The sequence below is a fragment of the Tachyglossus aculeatus genome, chromosome 16 (assembly GCF_015852505.1).
Source record: "Tachyglossus aculeatus isolate mTacAcu1 chromosome 16, mTacAcu1.pri, whole genome shotgun sequence".
Classification (NCBI taxonomy): domain Eukaryota; kingdom Metazoa; phylum Chordata; class Mammalia; order Monotremata; family Tachyglossidae; genus Tachyglossus; species Tachyglossus aculeatus.
In genome coordinates this window covers 9,812,852-9,829,083 of record NC_052081.1, presented here as the reverse complement: position 1 = coordinate 9,829,083, position 16,232 = coordinate 9,812,852, and the positions used below count along the sequence as shown (strand labels likewise).

The following is a 16,232-nucleotide window of genomic DNA, read 5'->3' as shown; positions in this document are numbered from 1 at the left end:
GCTTCCCACAAGGTTAGTTTCCCACTTTAAGCCCTTGGATGGCCTCCCATCGGTGAGGGGGACAACACATTTTTTTACCCCATGCCTCAATTAGTTGCTGATTGCTAATTCGCAGTTCACAGTGGCTTGCTGCCACACAATCCATTAAAGGTTTTCATCAAGATTTTACCGAACTTTTCAAAGGCTCCAATTCCAGATTGATTGTTCATCCCTGTTTTTTTTGTTATTGACTTGCCGTCTGACCTTTTGGAAGGCTCTGAACAAGTTTGTCACCTCAGTTTTCTCATCTGTCAAAGGAGAAAGACATGGAAGAGTAGTGACAGACTCCGTCTAGGGCTGGAGTCATGAAGGGACCAGCAAATCTGACTCTACTAAATGCACATGGAATTGTTTTGGGGGAGTGGGGGGCATGGACTCTGCTTGCTCTTTTCCTGGGCCTCATTCAGAATTGGCTCTAGTTTGGCCAGTTGTCTGGCTTTCATCTGGTCTGCCCCCTGTCTAGTATGGATTGGCATCTTTATGTCTGCTATTCATATGTTCAGGACTGAGCCTCCCTCTCCACTGAGTCCCACTGCTCAGAAGTGGTGGCCATTTTCAGAGAGATTTGGGAGGGGAACCCAGTTGCTCTGGAGCAATTATGGGGGGTCAGGACACCTCAGAAAATAACTTTAGGTTTGGTGGGCTTCCACAAAACAGGCATCTATAAGATATCATCACATTAGGCCACAGATCCCTACTTGATGTCATGTATGATTCAAGGCCGTTTTTTTAGAGGGCTGCTATTGGCCACCTGAGGTGACCTGAGGTGAAGTGTGTTTATGATGAACAGCTTGTGTTATGTTATGCCTCACTTACATTTTTGATTCATTTCCCCTAGTTTCAAGCTCCTTATCTCTTCAGGGAACTTTCCAAGGGGAGAAAGAAGTCTAGGCAGTTTTCCGGCCAACCCCCATGTAGGGGATGGTGAGAGTGGGATGCCTGGAGAATCTGGCCTGGGCACAGCACGGGGAGCCGCCAGGAGCTCCAGCCAATGAACCGCTTGGTTTTGGTCATATCAGTCAATTAATCAATGGTATTTTCATACATTCATTCAATTGTATTTATTGAGTGTTTACTATGTGCAGAGCACTGTACTAAGTGTTAGCAGAAATGCCCCCCCCCCCCTCAATGAGCTTCCAGTTTAGAGGGGCCCCCTGGTGCTTCCTGGAATTCCCACCCTTGGCCTACAGTCTAAAGTCTTACCTGATCACAGTCTATTTTCTGAACTTGCCCGAGGTGCAAAAGTAGCTAATTTTGCCACCATGACTGGGATGAGGGGCAGAGGGGGCAGCCTTCAATATCTCCCCTGGTCTGGTTTTCTAGTGAGAATGACCCTCCTGTGCTCTCTTCTTTCCCTTTTGCCCTCAGATACTACCGTGTGCCAAGATCCTGGGAAGTCACACCCCCGGGTGTACCCCTCCTACGTGCAGCCTCTGCCTGCGGGACAGAGTCACAACCCACTAGGCCTGTGGGAGCACCACCCTTCCTCTCAGCCAGGCCCCAGTTCTGTGGGGGGTCAGCCGGGCCAGCTCAGCAAATCGGAGCCGCTCTATGCCACGCCCAAGGTCTACCCTACTGCCTCCGGCCACATGGGTACAGCTATTGGCTAAAATGGGGTTGGTCTGTGGAGTTGAGGGGGCAGAGGGAAGTTTGAGAAGACGTCTGAGGAGCTGAATGTAAATATCTCCACTGGAACAAATTTGGCTGAATGTGACTGCTGTGAGGGGAAGGTAGACTGAAGTGGAAGACTCCCACTCTTTGTGCTTTGGAGCAGAGGCCCTCCCACCCCCTCAGGGTCTGGTTAGGTGAGGTTGAAGGGTTGGACTGAGGCAGGGCTGGAAATCGTAGACAATGACAGCAGACAGCATGTTAACTCCAGAGTTCTGCCTGCTAGAGTTAGAGGTGCGGGGGAGCGGGCAGAAATTTTATCTGCAATATAAAAATGCATCCAGGGGAACTAACTGGAGGGAGCTGAGGTCTAATCACCCTCTGAAACACTTGAATCCAGTGGGAGAAATGGATCTGAGTTGAGGGGAGCGGGCAGGGGAGATGGGAGAGAGGAGGTGTACGTGTGCATGTGCGCGCATGTACAGCTTGTATGTTGGCCTGTACTTACATTCTGCCAGCTCACTCAGGTGTGGCACACTGGTCCTTCTTAGGAAGGCAAAACCCTAAGACTCCACCTTCTGTCTTGGCACCACAGGGGCCAACCCGACTTCACCAGAGAGAGTCCAGAATTCAGAGGCTCCCACCGTTCCTTCAGAATCTCAGGTGAGATAAGAGGACCCAGTCAGGGGCTGATGCCAGTTCGTGTTGTTGTTTCCTGAAGTAAATGCCTTTGGAAGAGGTCTTTCTTCTCTGCCATAGTAATGGCACACTCAAGAACTTCCCTGCCCCATCCGTGGCTTATCTTCACCTTCCTCTGCCTCCCTCTCCCAAGGGGCCCTCTTTCCTGTCACTGTTTCCTTTTTCTCTGACTCTTTTCCAGTCCCCAGAACACTTGGTCTTGTGGTTGTTGAGGAGAGGCAGAGGGAAGGACCTGTGTTCTTACATTCTCTTGTGAACCTTGGTTCCTGTAATACAGCCCTCTGCATACAGTAAATGCTCAGTAAATACTGTTTGACCATAGGAATAATTGTGGTATTTGTTAAATACTTATGTGCCAAGCCCTGTATTAAGCACTTGGGTAGAAATAAGGCTATCAGGTCAGAGTCTGTACCACATAGGGTTCACAGTCTTAGTTTGAATCCCCATTTTACAGATGAGGAAATGGAAGAACAGGCATGGTCATCCCCACAGCTGAGTCATGCTCAGCTTGGTTTGGCCTAGGGACTAGGAGAGCCAAATTTGCTGTGGGGAGCAGATGTAACACATGCTACCTTGAGGAACCTTGGCTTCAGTGGTCTTAGGGCACATTTTCAGCTTCACTCATGATTATTGTTCTTATTAATATTAAGAACTTTCAATATGAGAAATCTGTACTAACTGTAAGGACAGTTACTTGAAAATGAACTCAGGCAGGGTCCCTGGTCTTCAAGAGGCTCACAGTCTAAGTGGGAGAGTAATAAGAATATAATCCAAACAATGATGAAAGGAGGTTAAAAGGCTACAGTCCAAAGCACTAACAGTAAAACCTTTAAGTCAAATACTTCTTGGAGGGTTTGGGTATTCACCACTTCTTACCCAGGCCTCACTTCCCAATACTCTTCAAATTCGTGAATATCTGCTGTTTGCTCTCCACTCCTGAGCGGGGAGGCGTGGGAAGGCTGCCCTAGCAATTGGGTGGTCTCCAGGACATCTAGGAGTCCAATGGCTTGGAGGTGCCGGACCACACCAGAATACATATTCACCACTCTTTGGCCCACATTAAGATTCATTTGATTTTCTTCTGTCTTTGGGCTTCCTCTTTCTACTCTCCAGGTACAACTCTGACTTGAGTTGAATGGCTTGTGTTGATGGAAGCAGCCTCTGGACTTCTCTCTAAATAGCTGCTTAATGGCTCCTTTTCATCCTGTCCCCACTCCTTCTTACTGATGGAGTCATGTTTTCTCTGTAATCCTAGTCCTCGCTGACACCCAGGTCCCGAAGCATCTCCAGGACCTCCACCATCTCCTTGGAGGAGGAGGATAGGGAGGGCATGGACTCCGTGGATGATGCTGCCCTAGGGGCCAATGGAGAGGAAGAGAATAATAAGGTAGGTCATGGCTTATTCCTGCTTTAATTTGTCCCACATCCTGAGCTGGGCATCCCACCCCTCTCATTTCCTGGGCCTAGCCCAGCCCTTCCTTGAATCCTTAGGAGTGCCTTCCTTCTCCCCTGACAACGATGTCAAGAGGACAGTTGGGCAAAGTGTTGAGTCTTCTGCTTTCTTCATACCACGCTCCTCACACACCATAGATTATATATTCCTGGTTGCCCTCCACAGTGGATCTGGGGATTGTCTTAGAAGTTCCAAGGAGAAATCACAGTTCTCCCAGACTCTGTGCTGCCATTTTCCTCTGCTTGGCTGGAGGTGTGCAGTGAAGATTATCACCCTCAAGGCTTCAGTCAGGTCTTGTCCTAAAGAGTGTTGTTTTTATCCTAAGTCCCTGTCCCCTTCCCCACCCTTGTAACTAGAGGCCCGGAGGCTGTTGGCTTCCATGGGCCTTACCTTCTTGTCAGGGGCACTGTGCCATCCAAGGCAGGGTTAGCCACCCTTTGAAGCAGGTAAACGGCTCTGTGGGCAGGAACAATTTCTACTCCCTTTTCAGAGCTCGGGGTTCGGCTGGTTCAGCTGGTTCCGACCCAAGTCTACCAAGACTGTGGCACCAGCTGAGGAAGAGAACTCCTGGAACGACTCTGAACCTGAGGTAAATTCAGTAGGGTTGAGGACAGAAGAAGGCTACCACTTGGGTCTCTGCCCTGCCCTGCCCCTCCTACCAATGAGATCTTGTTTTGTTTTTTTTTAGCAGACACTATTTCATCCCCAGGAAATGGCTTCAGCTGCTTCACCCTCACCCTTTCTGCCCCCTTCACTACCTCACTCAGGGGCCAACCCATTTTCCAGAAGTGAGGGTAAGTAGGGCAGAGCTTGGGGCACTCCAGGCAGTGTGGGCATCCTTGAGTTTGAGGCGGTTGTAGACTCCTGTGATTTGTTGTTTCTCAGGTGGAGCCATGAGAGGTGGAGATAAAGCTGTGGGCTTACAGGCCGGAGGTGTGCCGATGACTGAGGTGAGGAGCAATGGGGAATTTCCCTTGTTTGGGGGGTTTCCTTTCCCCTTGTCTGGTTGCTGACTTTCAGCTAGGGAAGGGTGAACACAACCAGGGAAATGACCCTTAATCATTGAGCGGACACATGCATGAGCACAAACACTGATGCTCTTTAAGCCCCAACATGATGCCTTTACTGAGGAGGCTGAAGGCCCTCTCAGAGGCCCTGCTTGAGTGATTATCACAATTCCACCATTCTAGTTTGGACGGGAAGGTTCTGAAATTCTCACTGGGGTGCTTCATGTACCCCACCTTCCAGGTCCAGCCTGTTTCTTTGCCTTGGACAGCTGCTGATTTTTCTTTTCCATATTTTCTGGTTTCAGGGTATCTCCCATGATTCATACTTTGGCCCTGGGACTCTACCTCCTCCTCCTCCAAGTGGGGCGGTCCCTCTCTACAACCCCTCTCAGATGTCCCAGGTGAGTCTGCTGCTTCTTCATCCTGTAGCACACAGTCTCCCTGTGGTTACCTGCACAGATGTGGTACCCAGAGCTGACAGTGCATGGCCTAGTGGAAAGAGCAGGGGACTGGGAGTCAGAAGACCTGATTTCTAATTCTGACTCCACCACTTCCCTGCTGTGTGACCCAGGGCAAGTCACTTATCTCCTCTGGGCCTCAGTTCCCTCATCTGTAAAATGAGGATTCAATCCCTGTTCTCCCTCCCACTTAGGCTGTGATCCCCATGAGGGGCAGAAACTGTGTCCAACATGATTACCTTGACATGATTACCTTGTAGCTACCCCAGCACTTACAACAGTGCTTGACACATAGTAAGCACTTAACAAATGCCACTATTATTATTATTGGGAACCTGGAGACAAATGAAGATTTCAGGTCTTGGCTGAGAGGGTGGGTTTCAGGATCCTAGACCTAGTAATGGGAATGGAAGGGGGGCATTTTCATGTCCCCACTGAAAGATTGCAAAAACAACCTGCCATTTTGGTTCTGGTGAATACCTCCTTGTTCATTCTGAATTCTTTCTTACAGTTTAAGAACTGGCATTAGTGATAATGGTTGTGGTAGTTGTGGTGGTAGATAAGTCATCAGGGACAAAAGTAGAGTCACATGATGGGTCTGAGACTGTGGGGGAGTACTTCTTCTCCCATTCCCTTCTGTGTCTCCCTGACTCGCTCCCTTTATTCATCCCCCTACCCATTCCCACAACACTTATGTACATATCTGCAATTCATTTATATTGTCAATCTCCTCCTCTAGACTGAAAGCTCATTATGAGCAGGGAATGTGTCTGTTGATATATTGTATTCTCCCAAGCGCTTAACACACAGTAAGCACTCAGTAAATACGATCAATTAACTTGATCTAATATCAGAAAATTGTGATTCTTATTTCGAGTGAAATCCTATTTAATTCCTGTTTCTCCTCCCACAGCTCACCTCTACCATGGCCACAGGGCTGAATCGGCCAAACCGCCTTGCCCAGAGACGCTATCCAGCTCAGCCATGATGAGGACCATTCACCTTCTCCCCCGTCCCAGGCTCCTCTTCCAAGGACTTGCTCTTTGGGTTTATCCTTCCCCAGGCCTGGAATAAGTGCTGCTTTCACATCTGGTTTATTCTCCGTCTTTCCGCTGCCCTGGCCCCATCTGGTCTGTGACCTCAAGAAGCTGAAATGGTCTTTGTCCAATGGTCAGAGAGAGAGAGCGAGAGAGAAAAAGTGTGTGTGTGTGTGTGTGTGTGTGTGTGTGTGTGTGCGCGCGCACGTGCACCTCTGGTCCAGTGTCTGAACTGCAGTAAGCAACTGAGAAATGGTTTCATTAAGGGGAAAAATACCTCAAGCAAACATGGTACCAGTAAACAGGGAACAAACACAGTGGCAGCATCCTGCCCCATGGAAAAATGGAGGACTTTTTACTTGAGGCATTTTGACTCCACTGGAGTAAAGCCCAGTGGGTGTCCTACTGAAGAGAACATTCCTGAACTGATGGGGAGATTCCCATGAATCCCATTGGACAGCCATCCCTAAGATCACAGCATAGACAAAGGCATGTGATCATGTGGGAGAAAAATCTGAGATTGGAATCTCCTCCCTATTATACTCTTCTTACCGTTCTCCTGCTCATCATGAGCTAGGAGAGTTTTTGGTTATTCCGTGTCCCATTTTCTCTTAAGTTCATAGTTCATTCTTGTCCCTTGAAAGGATGCTTCGCTCTAGGGGCATATGGTGGTGTCTTCACAAAGGGATTTCTTAAAGTAATTGAGTCCCAGTTCCCCCCCAGGCCTTTACTTTGCTGGCCCTATTTTTCCCTTTCCAGGTTGATGTGACATTGAGGTTGCTCGAGACATGCTGTGTCACTATAATGATTGCCTCCAAGTGTAAGGTCAACACAGGCCTTGATGGACTGGGAACAGAGGAACCCGGAGAGTGGGGGAGTCACAGAGCATGGACCCCTGCTGCACTGCACATGCCAGGACTCTTTATAGCTGTAGCAGTGGGTGTGTGGAAGTAATGTATAGAGGGATTGGAGATTTCTGGATCTCATGGCCTTGAGGGTCCCCCCCCAATAATCTGGGAACCCTTGAAGGCAGTGGACCCTAGATGATTGTCCAATATATCCAGTACTTAAGTGGCTTGGTGCAGGTGGTTGCAAAATCAGTTTTTGAACATGTACTCTCATTTCCATCCCTCTGTGAAGATAATTTTCTTTCTTGATTGCCTCTCCCTGACACAGGGATCTCTGGAGATCCAGTGTGGAAGTGGCCTGTCCTGGGGATGGCTGTTTCTTCCCTAACCTCCAATAACAAAACCAAACCATGAAAACATTAGCTGGGACCTCTCAAGGCTAAATTGATACTGTCTTCCTCAAACACAGCTCCTCTCTGTTCAAATTGGTTTATGATTACTTCCTACAGAGATTGTTATTGTATGTATGATTGTACATACTGGTTTGTATTTTGATGTATCATTGGCTGTAATGTTTATAGAAATAAAACCCAATAATTTTATAGCAATAGTTCTGGTTTATAGAAAGCTCTCGCCTTGTTTCTGGAAGGTCAGAAGTGCTGTAGGCATTCAGACACAGTCCTTAGGCTCTGGGGTACTGCATCCAGGTACAGGGATTAGATAGTTCCCTTCCTGTTCATCTGCAAAACCTCACCTGAGATGCTGATTGTCATGAATAACTTCCCAAACGTTATCTTTCGTAGAGGGATTAGATAGTTCCTTGCCTGTTCATCTGCAAAACCTCACCTGAGAGGCTGATTGACATGAATAACTTCCCAAACGTTATCTTTTGGTCCTCATCCAGCCTGAGTTTGCCTGTGTTGGATTATGAGTCAATCAATTGTATTTATTAAGCATTTACTGTACTGTGCTGCACTGTACTAAGCACTGAGGGTAGTATGGTATGATAGAGTAGGTAACCATGCTCTGTGACCACAGGAGTTTACAGTGTAGTGGGGAAGACAGACATGGAAATAAATCCCACAGTCCCACAGCACTGAGGATTGGATGGCTAAGTGCTTAAATGGTAGAGATCCAAGTTCAAGGATGATGTGGAAGGGAGAGGGAGTAAGGGAAATGAGGACTTAGTCCTCTCCCCTAACCCTGTCTTTACTCTTCCTCTCCATCTTTTCCCCTCTCCCCCAACCCACTTCTTCCTTTACTCTTCCTCCCTATATTCTCCCTTTCCCCCTCACCTACTCCTTCCCTTACCCATCTTTATTTTTAAAATGGTATTTCTTAAGCACTTAATATGTGCCAGGCAGTGTATTAAGTACTGGGGTAAATACAGTCTAATCAGGTTGGACACAGTCCATGTCCCACAAAGGGCTCACAGTCTTTATCCCCATTTTTTTTTTTTTACAGATGAGGTAACTGAGGCCCAGAGAAGTTAATTGATTTGTCCAAGGTCACACAGCAGACAAGTGGTGGAGCTGGGATTAGAATCCAGGTCATTCTGACCCGCAGATCCAAGCTCTATCCACTAGGCCATGCTGCCTCTGTCGTCTTCCCTCTCCCCCAACCCAGTCCCTCCTTCATTCTTCCTCTTTATCATCTCTCCTCTCCCCTGACCTAATCCTTCCTTTATTCTTTCTATCTTTTCCCCCTCCCCCCAACCCAGTCCTTCCTTTATTTTTAATTATAGTAATAATTGTCATATTTGTTAAGTTCCTACTATGTGCCAGGCACTGTACTAAGTGCTGGGGTGGATTCAAGCAAATTGGGTTGGACACAGTCCCTATCCCCATTTTACAGATGAGGGAACTGAGCCCCAGAGGAGTAAAGGGATTTGTCCAAGGGCCTACAGCAGACAAGTGGCTCCCAGGCTTGTGCTCTATCCACTAAGCCATACTTTATCTTCTGCCCTCTCCCCAAAGTCCTTCCCTTACTACTACTAATAAAGATGTTATTTGTTAAGTGTTTACTATGTGCCAAGCACTGTTCCAAGCGCTGGGGTAAATACAAGGTGATCAGGTTGTCCCATGTGGGGCTCATGGTCTTAATCCCCATTTAACAGATGAGATAACTGAGGCCCAGAGAAGTTAAGTGACTTGCCCAAAGTCACACAGCAGATAAGTGGCAGAGTGAGATTAGAACCCATAACCTAGAGAAGCAGCATGGTTCAGTGGAAAGAGCCCGGGCTTTGGAGTCAGAGGTCATGGGTTCAAATCTTGGCTCTGCCAATTGTCAGCTGTGTGACTTTGGGCAAGTGACTTCACTTCTCTGGGCCTCAGTTACCTCATCTGTAAAATGGGGATTAAGACTGTGACCCTCCTCGTGGGACAACCTGATCACCTTGTACGTAACCTCCCCAGCGCTTAGAACTGTGCTTTGCACATAATAATAATGATGGCATTTGTTAAGTGCTTACTACGTGCCAAGCACTGTTCTAAGCGCTGGGGAGGTTACAAGGTGATCAGGTTGTCCCACGGGGGGGGGGGGGGGGGGCTCACAGTTTTAATCCCCATTTTACAGATGAGGTAACTGAGGCCCAGTGAAGTGAAGCATGGTGGCTCAGTGGAAAGAGCACGGGCTTTGGAGTCAGAGGTCATGGGTTCAAATCCCAGGGCTTTGGAGTCAGAGGTCATGGGTTCAAATCCCAGCTCCGCCACTTGTCAGCTGTGTGACTTTGGGCAAGTCACTTCACTTCTCTGGGCCTCAGTTCCCTCATCTGGAAAACGGGGATTAAGACTGTGAGCCCCCCGTGAGCCAACCTCATCACCTTGTAACCTCCCTAGCTCTTAGAACAGTGCTTTGCACATAGTAAGTGCGTAATAAATGCCATTATTATTATTATTATTATTATTATCTTCTCCCCTCTCGCCCGCTCCAGTCCTTCCCTTCCTCTTCTCCGTCTTTTCTGCTCCCCGAGACCGGCAGCAGCGTGGCACAGTGGAAAGAGCCCGGGCTCTGGAGCCACAGGTCATGGGTTCAGATCCCAGCTCCTCCACTTGTCAGCTGTGTGACTTTGGGCAAGTCACTTCACTTCTCTGGGCCTCAGTTCCCTCATCTGGAAAACAGGGATTAAGACTGTGAGCCCCCCGTGAGCCAACCTCATCACCTTGTAACCTCCCTAGCGCTCAGAACAGTGCTTTGCACATAGTAAGCGCGTAATAAATGCCATTATTATTATTATTATTATTATTATTATTATTATTATCTTCTCCCCTCTCGCCCGCTCCAGTCCTTCCCTTCCTCTTCTCCATCTTTTCTGCTCCCCGGGACCGGCAGCAGCGTGGCGCAGTGGAAAGAGCCCGGGCCCTGGAGCCACAGGTCATGGGTTCAGATCCCAGCTCCGCCACTTGTCAGCTGTGTGACTTTGGGCAAGTCACTTCACTTCTCGGGGCCTCAGTTCCCTCATCTGGAAAACAGGGATTAAGACTGTGAAACCCCCGTGAGCCAACCTCATCACCTTGTAACCTCCCTAGCGCTCAGAACAGTGCTTTGCACATAGTAAGCGCGTAATAAATGCCATTATTATTATTATTATTATTATTATTATCTTCTCCCCTCTCGCCCTCTCCAGTCCTTCCCTTCCTCTTCTCCGTCTTTTCCGCTCCCCGGGACCGGCGGCAGCATGGCCCAGTGGAAAGAGCCCGGGCTCTGGAGCCAGAGGTCATGAGTTCAGACCCCGGCTCCACCACTTGTCAGCTGTGCGACTTTGGGCAAGTCACTTCAGTTCTCTGGGCCTCAGTTCCCTCATCTGTAAAACGGGGATTAAGACTGTGAGCCCCCCCGCCCCCCGGGGGACAACCTGATCACCTTGTAACCTCCCCAGCGCTTAGAACAGTGCTTTGCACATAGTAAGCGCTTCATAAATGCCATTTAAAAAAAAAAACTAGGGATGCGGGCGCGGCGCCCTCCCTGAAAGGTTAGGGCGGGGCAAGGATGGGCACCTGAGGGAACCGCAGTGGCTGATGAGAGAGCAATGCCCACCTACCGAAAAGGGCACGAGGCCTGGCGCGCCCTTTGACCCCCGCCCACCTCCTCCTACCCGTGGACGTCCCGGCTCCGCAGGCCTCTCACCCCTTCGTGCCCAGGTAATTGACCCTTGGGGGTGGGCGGGGGGTAAACGGGTCGGACGTGATGCCGAGGGCGTCACCTGAATGCTACATTTACACTTCTATTGCTCCGGGACCGAGGAGAGATTTAGGTCCGAGCCGGGCTTGTCGTGGGGAGCAACCCTGCTCGTTTCGGCGCCCCGCTCCTAACTCCACCCGGATAATTGCAGTATTTGAGGCGCCCTGTATTTTGCTAAATTATATAGTTTTTCTCTCCGGGATTTTAAAATCCCTTCCTATTATCTGCCTTTTCCAAGGAGCACAACATTGCCACCGTCACCTTCCCAATAACGAGAAAAGGCCTTCTGCCAAGAAAGCCAAGGTAATATCAAAATTGCACAGGTACCTAATCTTCAAATGGGTAAGGAGACCCCCGTTATCACTTGATCCTGGGAGGACAGAATCCCGAGAAGACAACAGGGTCACACAGTGACACACCTCCCCACTCCTCCAGCCAAAAAAAAAGACCAAACACTGACCACGCACCGCACAGTTCAGTATCACACTGAACTGGAGCAGGAAGGGGGAAGGGAGGCTTCCCGATCTGGAAAATGCTGCTAACTCCCCAGGGGAGGTTCATGATGAGAACCCACGTGCCCCGCTCATCGGAACAGGGACGTAGAAAAAGTCATAATAATGGTGTTGGTATTTGTTAAACACTTACTATGTGCCAAGCACTGTTCTAAGTGCTGGGGTGGATACAAGGTAATCAGGTTGTCCCACGTGGGGCTCACAGTTTTAATTCCCATTTTACAGATGAGGTAACTGAGGCACAGAGAAGTTAATTCTGGGAGCCAAGCATTGCTGCCCCCGTTTGTAAACACGGCAAGTTAATTCTGGGAGCCAAGCATTGCTGCCCCCGTTTGTAAACATGGCCCAGCAGACGCTGAGAAACACCCATTGCTAATGTTGGAGGCAACATAAGTAATTGGTTTTGAGGTTCCTGGAGACTGGTCCTCCAGGGGCAGGTGCCAGTCTTTTCAGCCCAACAGCTCCTAGGGCGAGGAGCCCAGAGGGACAGTTCTCACTTGTCCGTCTGATAAACTTTCACGGCCTCAGGTCCTCTAGTTCTTTGTCATGTCTGCTTACTCCATTGTATTCTCTCAAGCACCTAGTACAGTGCTCTGCACAGAGTAAGTGACCAGTAAATAATAATTGTTATTTTTATTATTATAGTTTGTTAGATGCTTGTTAGATGCAAGGCACTGTACTAAGTGCTGGGGTTGATAGAAACAAACTGGGTTGGACACAGTCCCTGTCCCATGTGGGGCTTGCAGGCTGACTCCCCGTTTTACAGATGAGGTAACAGGCACAGAGAAATAAAGTGATTTGTCCAAGGTCACACAGCAGATAAGCGGCAGAGTTAGGATTAGAACCCATGACCTTCTGACTCCCAAGCCCGTACTCTGTCCACTATGCTATGATGGCATTCAGTAAATGCCATTGATTGACCGAAGGATTGGTTTTCCAGTTCACTGAGCCAAGCTGGGCAAGGCCTACGAGCCCTGATGGGGATCTGGATCAGGGCATTTGGTTCAGGAAGAGAGGGACAGATCAGGGTCCCGCTTTCCTCCACCACCCATTTGATCTCTCCAATCTGATCGTGCTATCAAGGATGTAATGAGATTTCTCCCCCAAGCAGGGAAAATTCACATTCCCTGTATATGAGATGCATCAAATTTATTACAGGCTTTTCCAGGGAGTAAAAAGCTGGTTATTAAAAATAGCATAATGAAGGGAAATAATTCCCATCTTACACTTAGCTGGTTCTTGCGAGTAAATTAAAATAACACTTGGGCCCATGTACACTCAATCAGTAGTTCTTATGAAGTGCTTAGTCTGTGCAGAGTACTGGGCTAACCACTTGGGAGAGTGCACTAGAGATAGTAGCGTGATCCCTGCCCTCGAGGAGCTTATACTCTAGCAGGTAAGACAGACACTAAAATACATTACAGGCAACACAGTTCGGCATACAGTTTGCCATTCTGTGTCTTTAAATGTGTAAATGTGCTATGGATAAATACCAATCACTTCAGAGGAGCACTTCTTCCAGTCTCCTTTGTTGACTTGTGCAGATAAACTTGTTTTTTTTTTGTGTCGGGCTTATAATAGAAAAGATAATATTAGTTAAGTGCTTGTTATATCACACACACACTAAGTGCCGGCCTAGATAATCAGATCAGATTGGAATACTGACTGAGTTACCCCAGCTATAGTATCCAAAGGACTAAATTTAGTCTGTATGGGGAATGAGGTGGTGGGTAGGAGGGAAAAGCAGGGCTTTGGGGGGAATGAATGGGGAGAGGCCTGGAGAGAAGAGGGAGCCTTACTGATCTTCCTTACCTGTCCCACATCTGGGGATGGAAATATTCAGGCCCAAACTAACCTAACTGGGCTTCCCTCTTGATTCTTCTGTTTCCATCCACTTATTTATAGGTTTATTCAGTTGTAAATTCAATTATTTATTTTGATTACTCTGTAAATAATGTTATGTCTGGCTTATTAGTGTGTGAGCCCATTGAGGGTGGGGAAATGTCACTTGCTTGTTTTGCCAAATGCTTTGTAAAGTGTACTACATCCGGTAGGCACTCAGTAGATACTAATACTATCAGAGGTTGAACTGTAACCAAAGGAGACTGAAGAAGTAGAAAGCTTATTCTTTTAACCTTCTCCTTCCAGGGAATTACAGTTTCCACCATCCTTAGGAAGACTAAGCCTTCTTGGCAGTGATAGAACTGACCAATAAGAATCTAGAAGAAGTCCATCCAATCAGCAAGCTAGGGAGAGCTTTTAAACCCCAGTGAGGTAAGGTTTTTTTTTTTGTTGTTGTTTTTTTGCTTTCTTTCTCTTTGCTACACTGGTACCCTGGTCACCTTTCTTCCTCAGGCTGGACTGAGTGAGTACTGGCTATTCAAGTGTGCTCAGACCCAAGAAGCCTTGGTGGGACTAAGAAATTATTAAAATGTGCCCAGTTAGTGGGTTTTTATTTTGCTTATCTCTCTTGATGAAATCTCAATTCCTGAGTCTCAAACTTCTGTACGATGTTGTTGTTGTTAATGGTATTTGTTCAGTACTTACTATGTGCCAGGCACTGTAGGAGATTTGAGAATACCTGGAGACAGCTTTGAATTTTTCCCTGATACACCTGTTTTTATAAAATGTCACATAGCCATGATCTTGTAATGAGGGATCAGGCTCTGAAACTCTTTGAAAAGACCCAAATCTGAGAAATCCTCAGTGGCAGACTGGCAGACAGTGGCCCAATCTACATAATCACACTTGGGTTCTCAATCTAGGTCAGCTAGCCTCACAATGATTAGCTACTGCCCTGCATCTGGATGGCTGACCTTAGCCCTTTCCAGGCTGATTTTGTGAGTCAGCTGAAGCTGCTGAGGTGGGGGCTTGTTCTAGTTTGTGGTTTGCATTTTTGGTCTCTCTGTATGTCTACTTTGCTCATATGCATCAGCTGTCTCTCAGTATGCCATGTGCCAGTCTGGTCTATCTGTTACTGTCTCCTCCTGATAATAAACAATTAGGCCATGGGCCTTCAAGTGGTATTTCCTGATGATTGGGTGAAAGATAGTGAAATGTAAATCTTAGTGCCTGATCTTCCAGAATGCACTTCCCTTCTACCTGCCAGCATCCACCCCAGTCTTTAAGATCTTCATTATTTTTGTCATCACATTATTCCTAGATCAGTGTGTGCATGACCCTGCACTGAGCCCCAGGAGGCAGAAGGCTCTTCAGCTTCTCACTAACTGCATAAGTGAAATTTCAGATCTGTGTGTGTGTAGGATGTGAATCTCTCTGGGGTGGCTAGATGATGATGATGGTATTTGTTCAGCACTTACTATGTGTCAAGCACTGTCCTAAGTGCTGGGGTAGATACAAGCTAATCAGGTTGTACACAGTCCCTGTCCCACTCAGATTCACAGTCTCAATCCCCATTTTACAGATGAGGCAACTGAGGCACAGAGAAGTTGTTACTTGCCCAAGGTCACAGAGTAGACAAGTGGCGGATCAGGGATTAGAACCCAGGTCTTTTTGACTCCCAAACCTAGGCTCTATCCAGACAGGCTGGGAAACTGTGCCCAAGCTGTCAGATAAGAGGGAGGGAATCTGATATTTATCTTTTTGACATGTAAGTCCTCACTTGGTGAGACACTCAGAGGCATGGTCTCTACTGGCTTCTTTCCATCATTTCGGGGATCTTCTTTTGACAGACTTGAAGACTGTGGGTGAAAGTTGAGTCCTAGAAGCCCCGTAGCTCTGGCTGAATAATAATGTTGACTTTCTTGCTGGAGTTGCCATGACCATTACTTAATGACTTTAATGCACTTTGCCTATTGAACTGCCAAGCATGATCATCATGGTTAATATTCAATGTAAACATAGTTGAAAAAGAAGCTAGGTTGAGGATGGGATGAAAGAATGTTCTTAAAAAATACTGAGTGTGGAAGTCTGGTTTGTTGCTAATGCATATCATTAGCTTGACTGATTGAGTGCCTACTCTGTTCATAGCACTGGGCTAAACTTGTGAACATATGAAAAAAGGCATTTCGCCTTTTGGATTATCTAGTTGTAGGGGGCTGGAGGTGAATGGGGGGTTTTGCTTCAGGCCCAAGAGATACTAATTGCTATCTGTTCTAATGTCTTCCTTTGTTTCCTCTGAGAGGATGCTGAGTAAATTACAGTGCTGACATTTAAAGGCACATAGACAATAGAGTCCAGCATCAGCACAGCCTAAACTCAGCATTTCCCTAGGGACCATCTCACTGCTCCACATCCACATGGAACCCCTTAGTGCCAGACAGGGCCTATGGCACAAATGAGACAGGATGCTGTTCAGGTTCCTTCTACTGCCTTTGCTTGGGTGACCCATTTAAAATGGGCCCCATTCCAGATCCAGTTGCCCTGTATGAG

At 47.6% G+C, this 16,232-nt stretch overlaps 1 protein-coding gene across 4 annotated transcripts in view; it reads left to right on the top strand.

The window, feature by feature from the left end:
• Positions 1-7,733, top strand: part of LOC119938362 (protein transport protein Sec16B-like) — a 39,807-nt gene extending 32,074 nt beyond the window's left edge. For 2 of the 4 annotated variants that reach the window (XM_038758172.1, XM_038758170.1), the window contains exons 20-27: positions 1,408-1,632; positions 2,243-2,310; positions 3,602-3,733; positions 4,290-4,388; positions 4,491-4,593; positions 4,685-4,749; positions 5,112-5,207; positions 6,178-7,733. In XM_038758172.1, the coding sequence (XP_038614100.1) occupies positions 1,408-1,632; positions 2,243-2,310; positions 3,602-3,733; positions 4,290-4,388; positions 4,491-4,593; positions 4,685-4,749; positions 5,112-5,207; positions 6,178-6,252 (863 nt within the window). In that variant the 3' untranslated portion in view covers positions 6,253-7,733. Of the gene's footprint in view, positions 1-1,407; positions 1,633-2,242; positions 2,311-3,601; positions 3,734-4,289; positions 4,389-4,487; positions 4,594-4,684; positions 4,750-5,111; positions 5,208-6,177 lie in introns of all 4 variants that reach the window. The other 2 variants (XM_038758171.1, XM_038758169.1) reach the window with 1 other exon arrangement.
• Positions 7,734-16,232: the final 8,499 nt, after the last annotated feature.